This window comes from Montipora foliosa, chromosome 14, assembly GCF_036669935.1.
Source record: "Montipora foliosa isolate CH-2021 chromosome 14, ASM3666993v2, whole genome shotgun sequence".
In the NCBI taxonomy this organism is placed as follows: Eukaryota; Metazoa; Cnidaria; class Anthozoa; order Scleractinia; family Acroporidae; genus Montipora; species Montipora foliosa.
This window is the reverse complement of record NC_090882.1, coordinates 20576498-20591497: the sequence shown is the minus strand read 5'-3', so window position 1 is coordinate 20591497 and position 15000 is coordinate 20576498. Positions and strand designations below refer to the sequence as shown.

The window sequence follows — 15000 nt, the reverse complement described above, 5'->3', positions numbered from 1 at the left end:
TCCTCCATAAAACCTCAAATTTGTGATTTCACGTTGTTGTTTTGCTGACGATGGCGAAGAAATGGACAAAAATGAAAAACGCACGTGCAGAGCGTGCAAAGCTATTGTTTTTGCGCACTACATTTGCAAATTTGTGACGTTCTCGTTGCCGTCGCCATTGCTAATGCTCCCAACTGGTTACACAAACATAGGTTTTTTTCCCAGTCGCCCGTAAGGCGGTTTGCGACAAAAACACCCTGCAATGGATTGATAGCGTTTCTATACCTACACCTAACTCATAACTGTTTTGTGGGCCCATTAATAAGAGCATTACAATTTGGCATCGACTGAGATTACACGAATACAAAAACTCGCGTGCCTTTTGATATGCAAACATCAACGGATGTCAGTGTAAATATTCCGAACTCCAAACTGACATTGCGCTTCGACATCATTTTTTCTCTAACCTGATCTTGTTCCCAGTTGGCTTTTCTGCCAGCGGTTGCCGAGATGGGATTTCTAAGGAGCCCCAGCGACAAAACATATCCCATCAAAATCCAACACAAAAAGCATCGCCTTTCATAGAACTCGCTTTTTCCGACAATATGAAAGATCCTACGTCAATGACCGCGTTATATTTATGACTGAAACAGACTTCAAGATATCAGCCAAGTTTTCCCCAAAAAACATGGATGATATCTTGAATGAGGTCAATTTTTATGGTTGATTTCATTTTCAGAGCCAAAGGCAACTTGCAACCATAAAAATGTGGCAATCAAAATATGCAAACGGAGTCTGGACTGTTTGTTTACTCCAGATGCACGAAGCAGCCTTCTGGAGGTCGTACTGTTTCGAGGAGAAGACCTCCAGTTCAGGTGGAAATCTTCCTGTGAAAGCTGTGTCAATGGGTCAAAACAAAAAAAGGAATGACACATACTGGAACAGAAAACATAGCTGGGAAATTCCCCCGCCAGCTGGGCTATGGGTCAACTATGACACTCTGCACGGTCAACTCACCAAATCGCTTTTCCCTCTCGTTGAGAAAAGTGTCATGAATCTCGCCACATAGGTACGTAGCCGGACTTCCAAAACCTCTCTTAAAGCAAGAACAGTTTAATGCCTTTCTTATATCTTTCCTTTGTCTCGATTTTAGCTTTCGAGAAAAAACTTGTTCAGTTTATTTTGAAAACAGTCCTGAACAACAAAGGTCTTGGACTGGATATCTGGATAGGCGACAGATGCTATAAATTTGTCTCTGTCGGTTATAAATACAGTGCATTAATATTTGCCGTTTACGTAGGAACAATTCGTCGGATCGCGTTATTAAGGTCCTGACTTGTCTCGACAATCTAATTTACGAAGAGCTGTATAAAAATGTGGAGTATACAAGGCAATCTATAAACATTTGACATTTCGTATGCGAGAGTCGACCCGGCGACGGTGTTTTCCAGCACGGCTCCTTAGATGCGTGAAGACCGCATGAAAGAATGCGCTTCGCCTAGATACATCCAAAAATATATTGATAATCAGACAGAAGTTTTTTTTTTTTTATCTAAGGATACACCTACCTTCGTTAAGCGGATGTTTGTGACTATGCTGTCAGTTCAATCAGCGAAGCAGACGTCATGAGATAGCTTGAGAGGATTGGTTTTTAGCCACTTGGAATCAATATTCTCAGCGAGGCAACAGGCACCAAGCTTTGCGACTACTTCGATAAAAGGCAGTTGATTTTGCAAGCTAGCATTACCTCTACGTTCAACGCACGTGTCAACGGGAACCTGCAGTCCTTGCTGGTTTATTTTCAGCCATGATGCGACACTTCGAAGGTCCTCACATGACCGAAGAGCAACTCTTGAGTCTTACTTCAGACCTTTGGAACGAGGTTTTTCAAACTAATCGGCGTGGGAGAATCAAGACCAATCAACCATCTGTACCCATAAGTTTAATTCACACAATACACCCACGTTTAAATCTCTCGAACTTGCAAGCATATGCTAGCCTACCAACGAGGAAACAGGAAAGAGACCTCATCTTTCAGCGTTATCATTTACGCTTTTGCGCAAAGCCAGAAGTTTTAGAGCTTTACTTCATACCAAGAAAGGCTTTAATAGACTTTTTTTTTTGTAAGAAAAAAACCACTCAACTGTGTCGTGTTTTTTTTTACAACCGAAGAGAAGGGAAGAGCTTGCTTCTTGGTGTTTCGCTTAAAAGATGAAATTACAAACGAAATCTAAATTAACATATCATCGAATTACATGTATACCTCCTCTTTTTCTTTATCCGCCAGGGCTTGCAATCGCTTCATTTTCTTTGTCAAAGATTTGCCATCTTTTCGAGTCTCCCTTAGCTGAACTTTCACGTTCTCGCCATTGCGTAGCTCATCCAAGTATTGATTGTTCTCGGTGAGAAGCCGTTCAATTTCTTTCTTGAGGTCATCGGTGTCCTTGAATGGTGTATAAACACTCGCTTCCATTTACTCTTTGTATCGTGTTCAAACGCACCAGTGCTTGAAAACTGAATTTTTTGTAGCTTCATGGAGTTTCTCCGACGAAGTTCACTCAAGAAGCGCTTCCCGTCGCTGAAGGAGAAACCGAAATGTTAACGAAAAAGTAAAAGCAGAACATCTTCCTCGCTTTCTAAGATCAGCTGCGATCGACTTCCTAGGAAACAGGAATATGCTTGACGAAGCACAACTTGACGAATATTCAAATTGCTGTGATAATCAAAAGCAACTTAGTTTTCGTGTCGCTGATTTACGCTAACTTGAATTGAGATGAGGACTGAACTTATCGGCAAAAACGTATAACAACCCATACAAACCTTCAAATTCGAAAAAGCAAAGAACCAGATATATTCACTGTGGAACGTATGCCAAAACAATATAAAATTACCACATTTGAAGTCTAATCATGCCAAAATTTGGGGATTCCCCAGTCGAGTATTTTTAGTTTTTAACAAATCAACTGAATTGGCGGGAAAAGTGCTGGTGGTAACAGATTTCTCTGGTTTGGCCCGAAAATGAAACATTTCAACTTACATTATCTTGTTTGTTCGTGCCTCCAGCGGCCCAGCCTACAGGAGAATTTCGATTTTGCTAGTGAAAGAACATTACGCATTGTACTGAGTTCCAGCGGGGTGGCAAAAATGAGGCGTCTTGTTATGTCACTTTTTCACTCGCACGATTTTCAAAAATAGCAGTCCTTTCAAAGCCTTTCGAGTGGCTCACTTCAGCCGCTCTAAACATAAATCATTTTCCATAGCATTAGTTTGTTCGATTTTTTTGTGACTTCGCTTCATTACACAACAGACTTGCGAATAATTCGAGTGATCTTGCAGTTATTGAAGTGCAAAGTCCAGGGTTGGATGGGACTGGACTTTTTCAAATTTCTTCCGCAACAAGCCGCAACTGGCAGTTGCTTCATTAAAATCGTGATGGTCACTTTCACATAGAATTACATAACCACAGTTTACAAAAATGACACGTCATATCTTCTCCACCACAGATCTGCAAATTCGATGCAAATAGTCAACCTCCTTGAAAGTACACGTGGTGCCTTAGTTGTCACTGGAGATATTGAATAAATTTGTCTGAATCAAGAAAATCTTACTAAACGTTTCAATGAAGCTGCGCAAAGTATCGCTCGATACCGATTCTCGGTTGAATCAACCATAGGCACTTACCCCGATCCATGTACACTGGAACCTCGATTTAAGTGAAAAGGTGATGGAAATTTCTTTCGTTACATCGAGTTTAGTTGAATTGAACTTCTTTTTTAAATACAATTTCATTTAAAGCAGGGATTTTCATTCGGTATACCGGGGACATCATTAAATATTTCCCTTCGCTACTTCTTAGTGCAAGAATATTACGTTGTCCAATCGTAGCAAGCACGGACAATCGAATTAGCCAATCACAGCGCAAAGAAATACAAACCAACCGGTCTCCTTAATTTGCCACCATCTTTTGGGATGTCACGCAACATTGACTCTAAGAGGAAGAGGTCAGTTTCTACTCCAGTCCTTAGGACATGTTAGGAGTGAAAAAGTAAGTATTTTTCCGAGCTCCGCTCCCCAAAGACTCTCTTCCGGGATTAAGGGACATCCTAAAAGACGGCTGTGACGGTGAAAAAAGTGGCGCGAACTTCCTTCGCAAGCTCTATTGCGGGGTGGGTGAGCGAGCGAGGAGAAGAGAGCTTGCTCGCAGGCTCTTCCGAGTCAGTTTGCAGGATATTTCCTTTCAATAAGAAAATTACCTGATATTTTCTAAGCTACCGCTAAAATCGCGAAAAAAAAACCACCGAACCACTGTGTGTCTTCGCCTTTCCCGGACTCGCAAAAACTGAGCAAATCCAACGGAGATTGTTATGCTTACTCTGACCTACTCTAGTTTGGAGAAATTTGATTGTAGCTTCAAAAGCTACAAACTCGACACTTCATCAGGCGTGATCCAAAGTTATCGGAAGAGTTCCCTTATGTTTACGATTACCAATTTTCTAAAAAAATGAAAAGGGTGCTTCATTAACAATAATTAGCCTAGACTTGCCACAAGTCGACCTCACGATAACCCCAGAACAAAATGTTTCGGCGAGCGAATCGTGATTTTTCGTACGCGAAGTGAATGAGCGAGCGACGAAGTCGCGAGAGGTGTCCCTCGTTCCGCGCGTATCTAGGCGAAGGACTTTTCGAAAGTCTATAATTAGCCTCTCTTTTAATGAGATGCAAATAAGTATTAGGTAAAAGGTTGCATTGTTGTGCTAAGCTTTCAAATACCTCCTGTTGATGGTGATAACTCTAGAATTATCCCACGCAATTCTTTAATTAGTTCGGCAAGCATGCTCGGACAAAAGCCTATTTCCTCTTTTTGCAAAGGAAAACCACCTTTTGACGCTCTTTCATACGCGTAGTCATACTCAGTCATAGTCATAGTTTATTTACCCACGAGCAGCTCAGGAGTTGTAAAGTCGTTGAAACATTCTGGGGCAATGAGTCTCTATGGCTCATCGAACAAAAACAAACGAGCGCGAACAACGTCATCTCTCCCTGGAACTTTCTGGAAAGTTTCGCTTTGACGTCATTTGAAATGCAGGAATGTGATTGGGCAATCGAACTGTTTACTGCCCATATTAGGAGTTTCCTTGGCGGGAATAAGGAGAAGCTTTGTTTTAATCGCGCCAAAAATTCGTCCGTGAAACAAAAAATTGCGAACACCTTTTCAAGGTCATACGAAAGTCGCTCTATACCACAGAGAACAGACCACAACACCGGAAAGTCCATGCCCTCCTCTCTTACCTGAAGTTAAATTTTTTACTAAAGCAACAAACGTACATTCATGTAATCTTCGGAACTGAGAATCAAATTTTTATATCCCTAGACCGAAAACTGAGTTTGGAAAAGGCAGCCTGCACAAGTTTTATGGAACAGTATTCTCTCTGAAATGGGAAACGTGTCAAGTCTCGGGGAATTCAAAACTTTTCTCCGTGGGAAAGGTTATTTATAATCATTTTTCAACTATTTATAATTATTTTTACTTTTTAATCATTTAGATTTTATACTTAGGTGGTTTTAAAGATAGTTAATTATGTATTAGGTACAAGTGATATGAATAATGTTTTTAATGTTCTATATATCATTTCGTGTTTGAATAAAGATTGATTGACTGAATAGTTTGTCGGTCCTTTTATGCCCCACAGGGTTAAGAACATTGAAGAGTCGTAACCTGCGATTTATCGTCCCTATCCGGGAAGACTAGAGAGCCTCACCATTTGCAGATGTCATTACAAAGGCAGAACTTTTTCATCCGTTACAATTGAGTGTCGCCGAAAAGTAATTAGCGCATTGCTTTAGTTTTGCATTACTTTACTCAGTGATTGGTTCAAAGTTCTGGTGCCACTTTTTCGACCAATCAGAAGTGAAACCAAGACCAATCGTGGCTCGCGCGTGCACATTTTCCCGCGCTTTGTTTCGGCTACGTGTAACTACTTCGAGTTTTGATTGGCCAGGCCAGAGTCGAACTCACGGCCTCCCGCTTGGCAGCTATAGGTGCTCAAATAACTGAGCCACCGGTGCCGCGATACCAACCTGATGTTTGGTCTGTACCATATGCTCATTTACATAGTCGTGGCACGGAATGGAGTAAACGGCGTCAGTTCGTTGTTCCCGCGTTACGGTATCTTTAGGTTTGGCAAAAATATGCCTTAGCGTCTGGAAAGGTTTTTGTACAAATTTAACGTTTTGGCCTACTCAAAACTCTCTTGATAGGTTTTTGAAGTCCTTGAATGTACAGGACAGCAAAACCAGCGACCAAAGTGTTAGGAGGTGTTACGAGAAGTAGTGCCTGGCTTTGTACAGCTACGAAAGAAAGTCTTTGGGTGTACAGTAAAGCCATGAACATCTTTTCGCTCCCTAGCCTTAGATCTAGAATCACAGGAAGATAACAAACACTCTTAAGGCGTCGTGAGTAGACTTTCAAAGGTCCTTCGTCTCATGGGCCGTCCCATGTTTCTCTCCCAAAAGACATTTTCTCCTGGGATTCTCGTGAGGTCGACCTGTGGCAAGTCTACGTCGTGAGCAACGTTCTAGCTACGGAAATAGGATGGTAAGAGTCAAAAGAAAGATACATGCCAGGTTAAGTCTAAAGAAGACAAGCATCTATTACAGTTTCACTTTCTATGGTGAAATGAATAGGCAGCTCAACTGAGTCTGAATGCGACAGAACGCGTTCCGCTTTATTCCCCGGTATCGCAGAGATGACATCGTCGACAAACCGTTTCCAAAATATATCATGGACCGGTAAGGATGCCAGAGCCCTTTGTACTACATCTTTCATTACCATGTTACCATGTTACCATGTTGGCAATGGCAGTGGAAACGGGCGAAACCATGTAGCTGTGGCAAAAACTGAACTGATAGAATTGATAGAAAGTACCATTGTAAGCAAATCATTTGCGTGGTGTTAAGTTGTGTTAAGACAAATATATAGCAAATCTATTACATCCTCCACGGGCAAAGTTCCGGCTTTGCCCCAAGCTGGCGTCTTTCCTGAATCTTCTTTCCCGCAATTTTAATGGGGACAAAACAGGAAATTTGGTGAAGAGAAAACAACATCGAAAGAACTCGTGTTCTGCCCTGAGGTTTATGCTTCTTACGAAATCCGCAAATCACAGGAATTCTTGATAGTGTAAACAGTATTCCCAACATCAGTGACAAGGTTCTCTCGAGATAACTCGAAAACGCATTATCGAGTCGGAAAATTCAAAAAAGCCGGAGACTATGGTTTCAAAAGAATTCCCGTCTTATGGATTTTAGGCGAGCTATAACAGCATTTTTTACGTCTACAGATTGTTGATCCTACCAACTTCTTTCAAGTAACATTTTGTTTTAACTTGCGTTGAGTCTTACAAGTAGGATCAGAACTTTAGAGTGGAATGTTATTAAGCAGAGACAAGGTTTTTTCATAGTACCAATGTTTGTCCATAACTACATTACCGCCGCCCTCGTTAGCGCCGGGATAATTGGAGCCTATCGAGGTCCCTTAAATGAGAGCTACTAGCGCCTTGAAAATACCGGTTTTATCACGAAAAATGCAAAATCAAAAACTGCTTGATTGTAACGGTTTGTAAATTACTTGACTCTTACTAATTCATCCTACCAGGATCATGTTGTTGCGAGACTTCTCTTCTTTCGTGAGATCTCCAAATATTGGAGCAAATATTCCCAGAACCTTGCGATCGCTTCCAAGAAAACCGGAAGTAAATGAATGTCAAAAAAGGAAATCATGGGACAGCCCGGGGGAGGGGATACTCCCAGAAAAATCAGGTGGGATGCGCGATCAGCTTCCTGAGACCCTTACCCTATTTCCGACCAAGATCTCCGATTTTCCCTGCATTTTTTTAGACCCGACCAAAAATTTTGATACCGTATCTCAGACCTATTTTCTGACCTATCTCAGCTGTTACACGGCTGGCTTCATAATTTGCGAAGGGCTTTGTTCATAGTCTTATCACCTCATGATGAAGAAGCTTCTTCTAAAAAACATACCCAATTCAAGACTTGAGTGAACAAACCATACCCTACTTCAGAACAAAATAGTCAAAATCGATACCATATTTCAGACCAAAACGGCTACGAAACTACACCATTCGGGGCCACACATACCTATGTAGCCCATAAAAGGGAGTACGCGGGGGGGGAGGGGGTAGAAGATGTCTGCAAAAAACTCAAAGTGAGAAAAAAAATTGAAGGGGCACCGTCACGCTAAATGTGCTGTTTTTAGGTCAAAACTGGGTCGAAGTTTAAATTAGTACATAAGCTCACAAGTACATCAATTACTGACAACCCACGGACAAGATATAAAATATACTTTTTGGTCTTCATTCATGCGAAGACGTCTTTTAGTGTTTTGAAGTATGACTAAAATAGCGTTACTCCGCCCCTTAAAATATTACTCTGTCATTGTCTCCCCTCCAAGAATTAGCGCAGAGGTTGTAACCTCGACTAACACTCCACCGAAAAGCGCTCTCAATGATACCAGTTGTAAGTAAGTTCACTGCGCATGAACATGCATCATAATCGTGTTCTGTACTCTGATGACGTAACATTTAACACAATTTTTCTTTCTCTTTCCAGGAAACAATTTGTTAAAACCACGTATATCGACTTATGATGCGCTCGAGACGCTTTGGTTGGCATTCAAGGAGCTGTAACATTTCCTCTCAGTGGAGCCTCGGCGTATGCTAGTCCTACGACTCCGGTGCTCTCGGTTTCCAAACTTCCCGCGTGATTCATAACTCGGCGTTCGTTCTCAAAAGCATAAACCAATATTCTGACGGTGTGCGGGGTAAAAAGTGACACGAGCTTCACACGAGCTTGAATAATGGTATGTGGCATAAATCGCGGAATCGCATAAGAATGCCGAGTGAACTAAGGCTACATTCACACGGTACCGAACGAATTTTCGACTAGTTGAAAAATTGACCGTTTACTCTGTTCGCACGGAACCGTGCACTATTTTTGCTCCGTTCACACGGAATTGACGTACCTGATGAAATGTTAACGTTTGTCAGTGGACTTACAAGCTGCTCATGCGCAGAAGGCTATTTCCAAGATCCAAAATGACAACCAAAAAGAGAAACGTTGACGATAGCGGCAATGAGGCCAAAATACGACACCTGAAAGCACTGAAAGAGATAAATATTTTACATGGATGATGTTTCGGAGAAGAGCGATTAAGATGGCAGCCTCCATGTTTTCTTCTTCCAGCTGAGCAGCCTCGCATTCACGTAACCAAGCATTTACCGCGAAAAAAATTGAACGTTTATGGTGTTCAGACGTGTTCAGAGCGCGCCGGTCAAAGTTTCGACCGCACCGGCTAAAAATTCGACCCCGGTTTTGGCGTTCAAATTTTTGAACGGCGAAGTGTCTAAATTTTGGTACGTTTAGCTTGGTTCCGTGTGAACGGAACCCTTAAGTGTATGAATTTTCAACCGGTCGAAAATTGGTCCAGTAGCGTGTGAATGTAGCCTAAGAATAAATAAATGAAACTCGGATAATTTTCAGGTTTGTTGAGTGTCATCCATAACTGTAAACAATAGCTAATAATCCTCGAAAAGGTGCTTAATTAAGGTTCAACTGTGCAGATCGGTTAATTTCATCACGACAGATGACAGACAGCGAATTCAGAACAATAATATGCGATTCCGCAAGCCTTCTTTTCCCCGATGCTTTCGCCAACTTCTGACTCGTGCTCTCGCGCGCGCAAATTCAAACTTAAATCTTGACGAATTTTAACGATTTTAACGTTTCGCGCGAGACCAAATTCAAGTGCAAATGCAACAGATCAAATTTTCTTTAGCTACAAGATGAGATATTTTTCTCGGAATCTTTTATACACTCTTATTGTAGGAATTTCTTTGGAAGTAACAAAGGTTAAAGGTCAAAGCGCAAATACTACTTTACCTTCGTTGGTCTGTTCTGGTCCACATGACTGTGAAAGTTGTGTGTTGGATTCAGTTTGCTTTTGGTGCGAGTCCAAGCTGCGATGCAAAGTTTACGACGCTTCAAACGAAGAAGCGCAAAAAAAGGAATGCGGAGAAGTGATGTGGAGAAGTTGCAAGAAGCCAGAGAAACCCGGGATGGCGCACATAATCAGTGCTGTGGTCTCCGTGATCTTAATTTTTGGTGGGTACGACCGAACTAACATACAATATTGAGTAGCATACAGATACCTATTAAATAATATTACGATAAAGGTCCTTCTCAAAAGTTTCAGTACACTCAGACGGTTTTAAGAAGTCCCTTTCAGTAACCAGCAGTGACATCTAAGTAGAAAATGCCATCCATCTTCCATCACTGTCCCAGCACGCGTAAAGGCCTGGCCAAACGCTCGCAACATTTCAACACGACATCTTGCAACGCTGTTGGGCACAACATGTTGCATACGTTTGGCCACCTTTTGCGATATGTTGGATGATGTTGGATCAAATTTGAAAACGGCCAAATTTTTCGTGCAATATTTTAGATGTTGCATGATGTTGTAATCGTTTGGCCACGTCCACGCAACATTGTTGTACTGGGGCATGCGCACTAGGTCCACTTGTTGCGCGCCAGAGGCCTGGCGCACAAAAACATCGACATGATGCGTGCGTTTGGCCAAATCCGTTCAGCACATGTCGCAACATCATGCAACAATGTTGCAAGATGTTGCGTTGAAATGTTGCGAGCGTTTGACCAGGCCTTAAGGACATGTTGTGTGGTGATGATAGATTAGACAAACGGTTTAATAATCCAGAGTCTTGAAGCAAGCAACCGTGGACAATCTTCCTGTCGGTGTACGTTGGATCAGTGCCTTGATTTGATCGGCGTAATTACAAGTTGAGAAACTAAATATTTTAAGCAAGAGCCGATACAACGTAAATTTGATTTTACAGTCGAACCTCTCTAATACGGACACCGAAGGGACAGAGCAAAGTGTCCGTATTAGAGAGGTGTCCGTTGTATAGAGGTCATGAATATTACGTCACTTCAAAGGCTCCATTGATGGTATTAAGTGTTCTTTAAATCAAAACTGGCCCAAACAAGTCTTTGAGGTACATAATGGACAGCACAAATCGTTACAATACAAGCTGTACAATTCCAAAAACATATGGCAAACTATAATACAGTTTCCGAGCAGCAACATAACAGAACAGTAACAAGTGTAGCGAACACTAACATACAGTAGAGTATTTAATGAAAATTCTTTGTTATTGAGTCATTTTGCGTTAAAGAAGTCTGTGATGTTCTTCTGAACAGCATTCGCTAGTCGTTTTTTGACATACAACGACTGGGCTTTTGAAATAATCTTGCATAACTCATCAGCCAAATTTGATTCAATGACGGGAAGGAAAGAGGGAGAAAAAGGAAAGCAGCAACTGGAGAGTCTTCAAATAATAAGAAGTCTTGATGATAAATGGCAATGACATGTCGATATATAATTTTTACTGATTGAAAACAAATGATACTGTTATCGTATGAACAATGAAACAATTGATTACACTTAATGATATGTAACGACAAACAGGAAATCGTATTGAATAAGAACTGTCATCATTGGAGTGTCCGTAATAAAGAGGTTAAGTTTTTATGAATTTTCTCTCTGGGGCCGAGATTTCGTATCCGTTGTCCGTATTATAGAGGGTGCGTATTGTAGAGGTTATTTTTACAAAGAATGTATGGGCATTTTCTCGGGACCAAGTGAACTGTCCGTATTAGAGAGGTGTCCGTAAGGAGAGGTTCGACTGTCGTAGTGTACTCTAATTCGGCTGGCCAAACCAGCCTTCTTCAGGTACAATGAGAGTGCTTCTATGAACATATATATAGTAAATGGATGTTGACGTAATACTGGAAAAAATGTGATAAAACATGGCAGTTACAACCGTTTTTGTACTGGAGACGCCTTATCTGTCCAGACGAATTATGTCGCCTCTCCTGTTGTCCCTCTAGCGTAAAGACGGAACGAACTATATAAGACGCATAACTTGTTTGGGACAAACTTGTGCAAACATTTTTTTCTGCTTATGTTTATAATTCGTCTTGTATTAATACGGGCCAAAAGAATATTAAAGTGCTACTGTGACGAAATTTGAATCTTCCCTATCGAAGCCATTTTGGCACATAAACACGCAGTCTGTACGAGAAGAAGAATGCTGTTTACCATTTTCAAATATCTCTTTTTGTTCTGGAGATATTCAAGTTTTTTTAATATGCAAATTAGCCAAGTGATGACCTCATAAACCCTACCAAATTTTGATCAAGTATGATGGAGAAAGATATCTCAGCCAATTTGTATCAGAAATACTTGGTTCTTTGCACTAAGATTCTAGTAAATATGTTCCACAATATGAGCATACCATTTTTGTTACCATGGCTACATACTGGGTTCCAGACCTCCCTGATATTAAAAGCTTTGCAGACCACCTTTGGCGTTCTGTTTTGATATTTGCAAATGGTGCCTCGTCTGCATGATCCTGCCAGCATATAAAGATGTTAGGTCGAGTTTGTGGCCTTGGTTAATGTATTTCTAGCCTGAGATCACCAAAATATTGAAATCAGGTTGGAGGGGACTGGAAAAGAGTGAGTTACCATGGGAACCAATTTCTTTACAGTCGTAGGTGTGTTGCCTTCAGAACTATCAGCTCACCAAGTTTCAATGGTCTCTGTTGCAAATTGACCGAGATAGCTCTATTTATATTCTTGATGTTCTACTGGGTTGGGTGAATGACGTCATTAGCCTTCTCATTTGCATATTTAACACATTTTTCAAACTTAAATATCTCTGGAACCAATGCAGATATTTCCAAACGGTAAACAGCGTTTTTAATGTTTCATGGTACTCTATGTGATAAACCAAAAAACTCAAGGGATAAAAATTTGATCACAGTAGCACTTTAAGGTAAGAGAGGTAATCCCTCATATTGGTCCTATTCCCATCGTAATCTCTCTTAAGTTATTTTTAGATCTCCCGCGAAATCCGGTTTTCCCACGAGGGTTAACTAATAGCCAATCATATGTTCCCATTTTTATCAATATTGACAGCTGAGCGAATTCCCACGCAATGATTGGTAAAAATGGGGACATATGATTGGCTATTAGTTAACCCTCGTGGGAATACCGGATTACGCAGGAGATCTAAAAATAACTTAAGAGATTACGATGATCTTCCAACACGTACTAAATTGGATAGTTTGTCGAGCTTGCATTATTCGTCTTGCGCCCGTCTTAATACCAGACGAACTTAATTAAAGGGAATCTGTCATGCTAAATTTGCTGTTTTAGGTCAAAACTTGGTAAAAAAAATCCAAATTAGTACTTAAGCTCAAACGCACAACATTCCAGACAACCCACAGAGAGAAGATACGAAATGTATTTATGGCACAAAGAGCTGCTCGTATTTAATGTTTGACGACTTTCTGAAGATATTAGGGCCGTTTATACGAGAGAAAATAAGCCGCGGCTTACTCTGGTCGCGGCGTACATAATACGCGAAAGGAACTATTTATACGAGTATAAATTCCCAGGCGAGGATAAGCCGCGGCTTGAGAAAGCCGTGAACGTAGATTTTGTACCATTTATACGGGGTGTTTGCGTCCTAGGTAAGCCGCGGCTTATTTTCTCTCGTATAAACGGCCCTATGGTCTCCAAACTTAAAAAAATTGGCCAGTTTTTTCAAGCTTCAATCCAATTCCATTCTCTCTATCCTTGACCGCAAACAACAAAGAATAGCTTCAGCGCGCTTCAGTGGTTATTGGAAACAAAACTACAGCATTATGTTTTGGTCTTCATTGATGCAAAGACGTCTTTGAGTGTTTTGAAGTTTGGCTAAAATAGCGTGAAACTGGCCATCTAACATACGCCGAAAAGAAGTTTGCTCATGTTCGTCCCAGACGAATTATGCGTCTGTAGAATAAAATTGGCCAATCTTATGAAAATGTCAAGTTCAACCTCCGATATTGCAATAGACCTTTTTCGCTTGTACATTTTGTTTTCCCAATACAGATCATGTGATAATACTCAGGAGGTTTGGTCCTTTGTTTTGTTCATTAAAAAGAGTGCATGCAGACATATTTAGGCTTGCACGCACTCTTTTTAATGAACAAAACAAAGGACCAAACCTCCTGAGTATTATCACATGATCTGTATTAGGAAAACAAAATGTACAAGCGAAAAAGGTCTATTCTAGCGTTCGGCCCAAGTCGTGCGAATAGTGGAAAGCGCTATCCACTGCCATTCACTGGATAAATCGCTGGATAGTGATTTATCTGGTGGACAGCGTTATCCATGCCACCTTTTGAACAACCGAGGCTGATTGGCTCATCACCAAATCAATGTTACGTTATCAATTCATAAGCCGCACTATCGCGTCAAGACTTGCCAATATGAAAATTTTGTCAGGTACGAAAGTTCCAAGTATCCAAACGTTCAAAATTTATTCAAATTAAATAAAACAATGATTCCATTCTCGCTTGAAATGAGAATGGTTCTGGCCAACTCTTCTGTAAGCAATCTCACATCCCAGGGACTAATGCAGGAAATTTGACCTAACGAGATCATTTCCTTCGTTCTCACAGCCTGCATGTTGTATTACTGAAGCAGTAATATTGGAAGGAGAATTTATACGCCGAAAGTAAAATGCTTACACTCTTAATTAAGGATGGTTCACAAATTTACCGTTTCAATTCAGTTGATATAAACTATGGTGTAAACGACAAATGCGAACAAAAAAATATCATCAATGTGCTATAAATATCGCATAAATATCCTATAAATATGACACATCAGCTGACATTAGCCAATCAGAGCTAAGCATTTCCTATGGTGCTCTGTGGTCATAAAAACGTACTGCCCAATCAGATAACTCGAAATTTCAACTCAGCCAATGAAATTCAAAATATTTTGAATATGTCATAAGCTGGGGAATGAGTGCGAAGCAGCCAACGCGTTTGCAATTTTTTTGTCGAGAAAATAGCTTCATCGTCTTGGTTAGCG

General features: G+C 40.8%; 1 protein-coding gene across 5 annotated transcripts in view; it reads right to left on the bottom strand.

Annotated features, from left to right (window-relative positions):
- Positions 1 to 15000, bottom strand: part of LOC137985246 (optineurin-like) — a 26733-nt gene that overhangs the window by 11280 nt on the left and 453 nt on the right. Inside the window, exons 1-2 of one of the 5 annotated variants that reach the window (XM_068832808.1) lie at positions 3661 to 3856; positions 2243 to 2557 (exon numbers count right to left, since the gene is read on the bottom strand). The exons of 1 other annotated variant lie outside the window; for it this stretch is intronic. In XM_068832808.1, coding sequence (XP_068688909.1) covers positions 2243 to 2452 — 210 coding nt within the window. In that variant the 5' untranslated portion in view covers positions 2453 to 2557; positions 3661 to 3856. Of the gene's footprint in view, positions 1 to 2242; positions 2558 to 2799; positions 2942 to 3016; positions 3431 to 3660; positions 3857 to 15000 lie in introns of those variants that run through there. 3 more of the 5 variants (XM_068832809.1, XM_068832806.1, XM_068832807.1) reach the window with 3 other exon arrangements.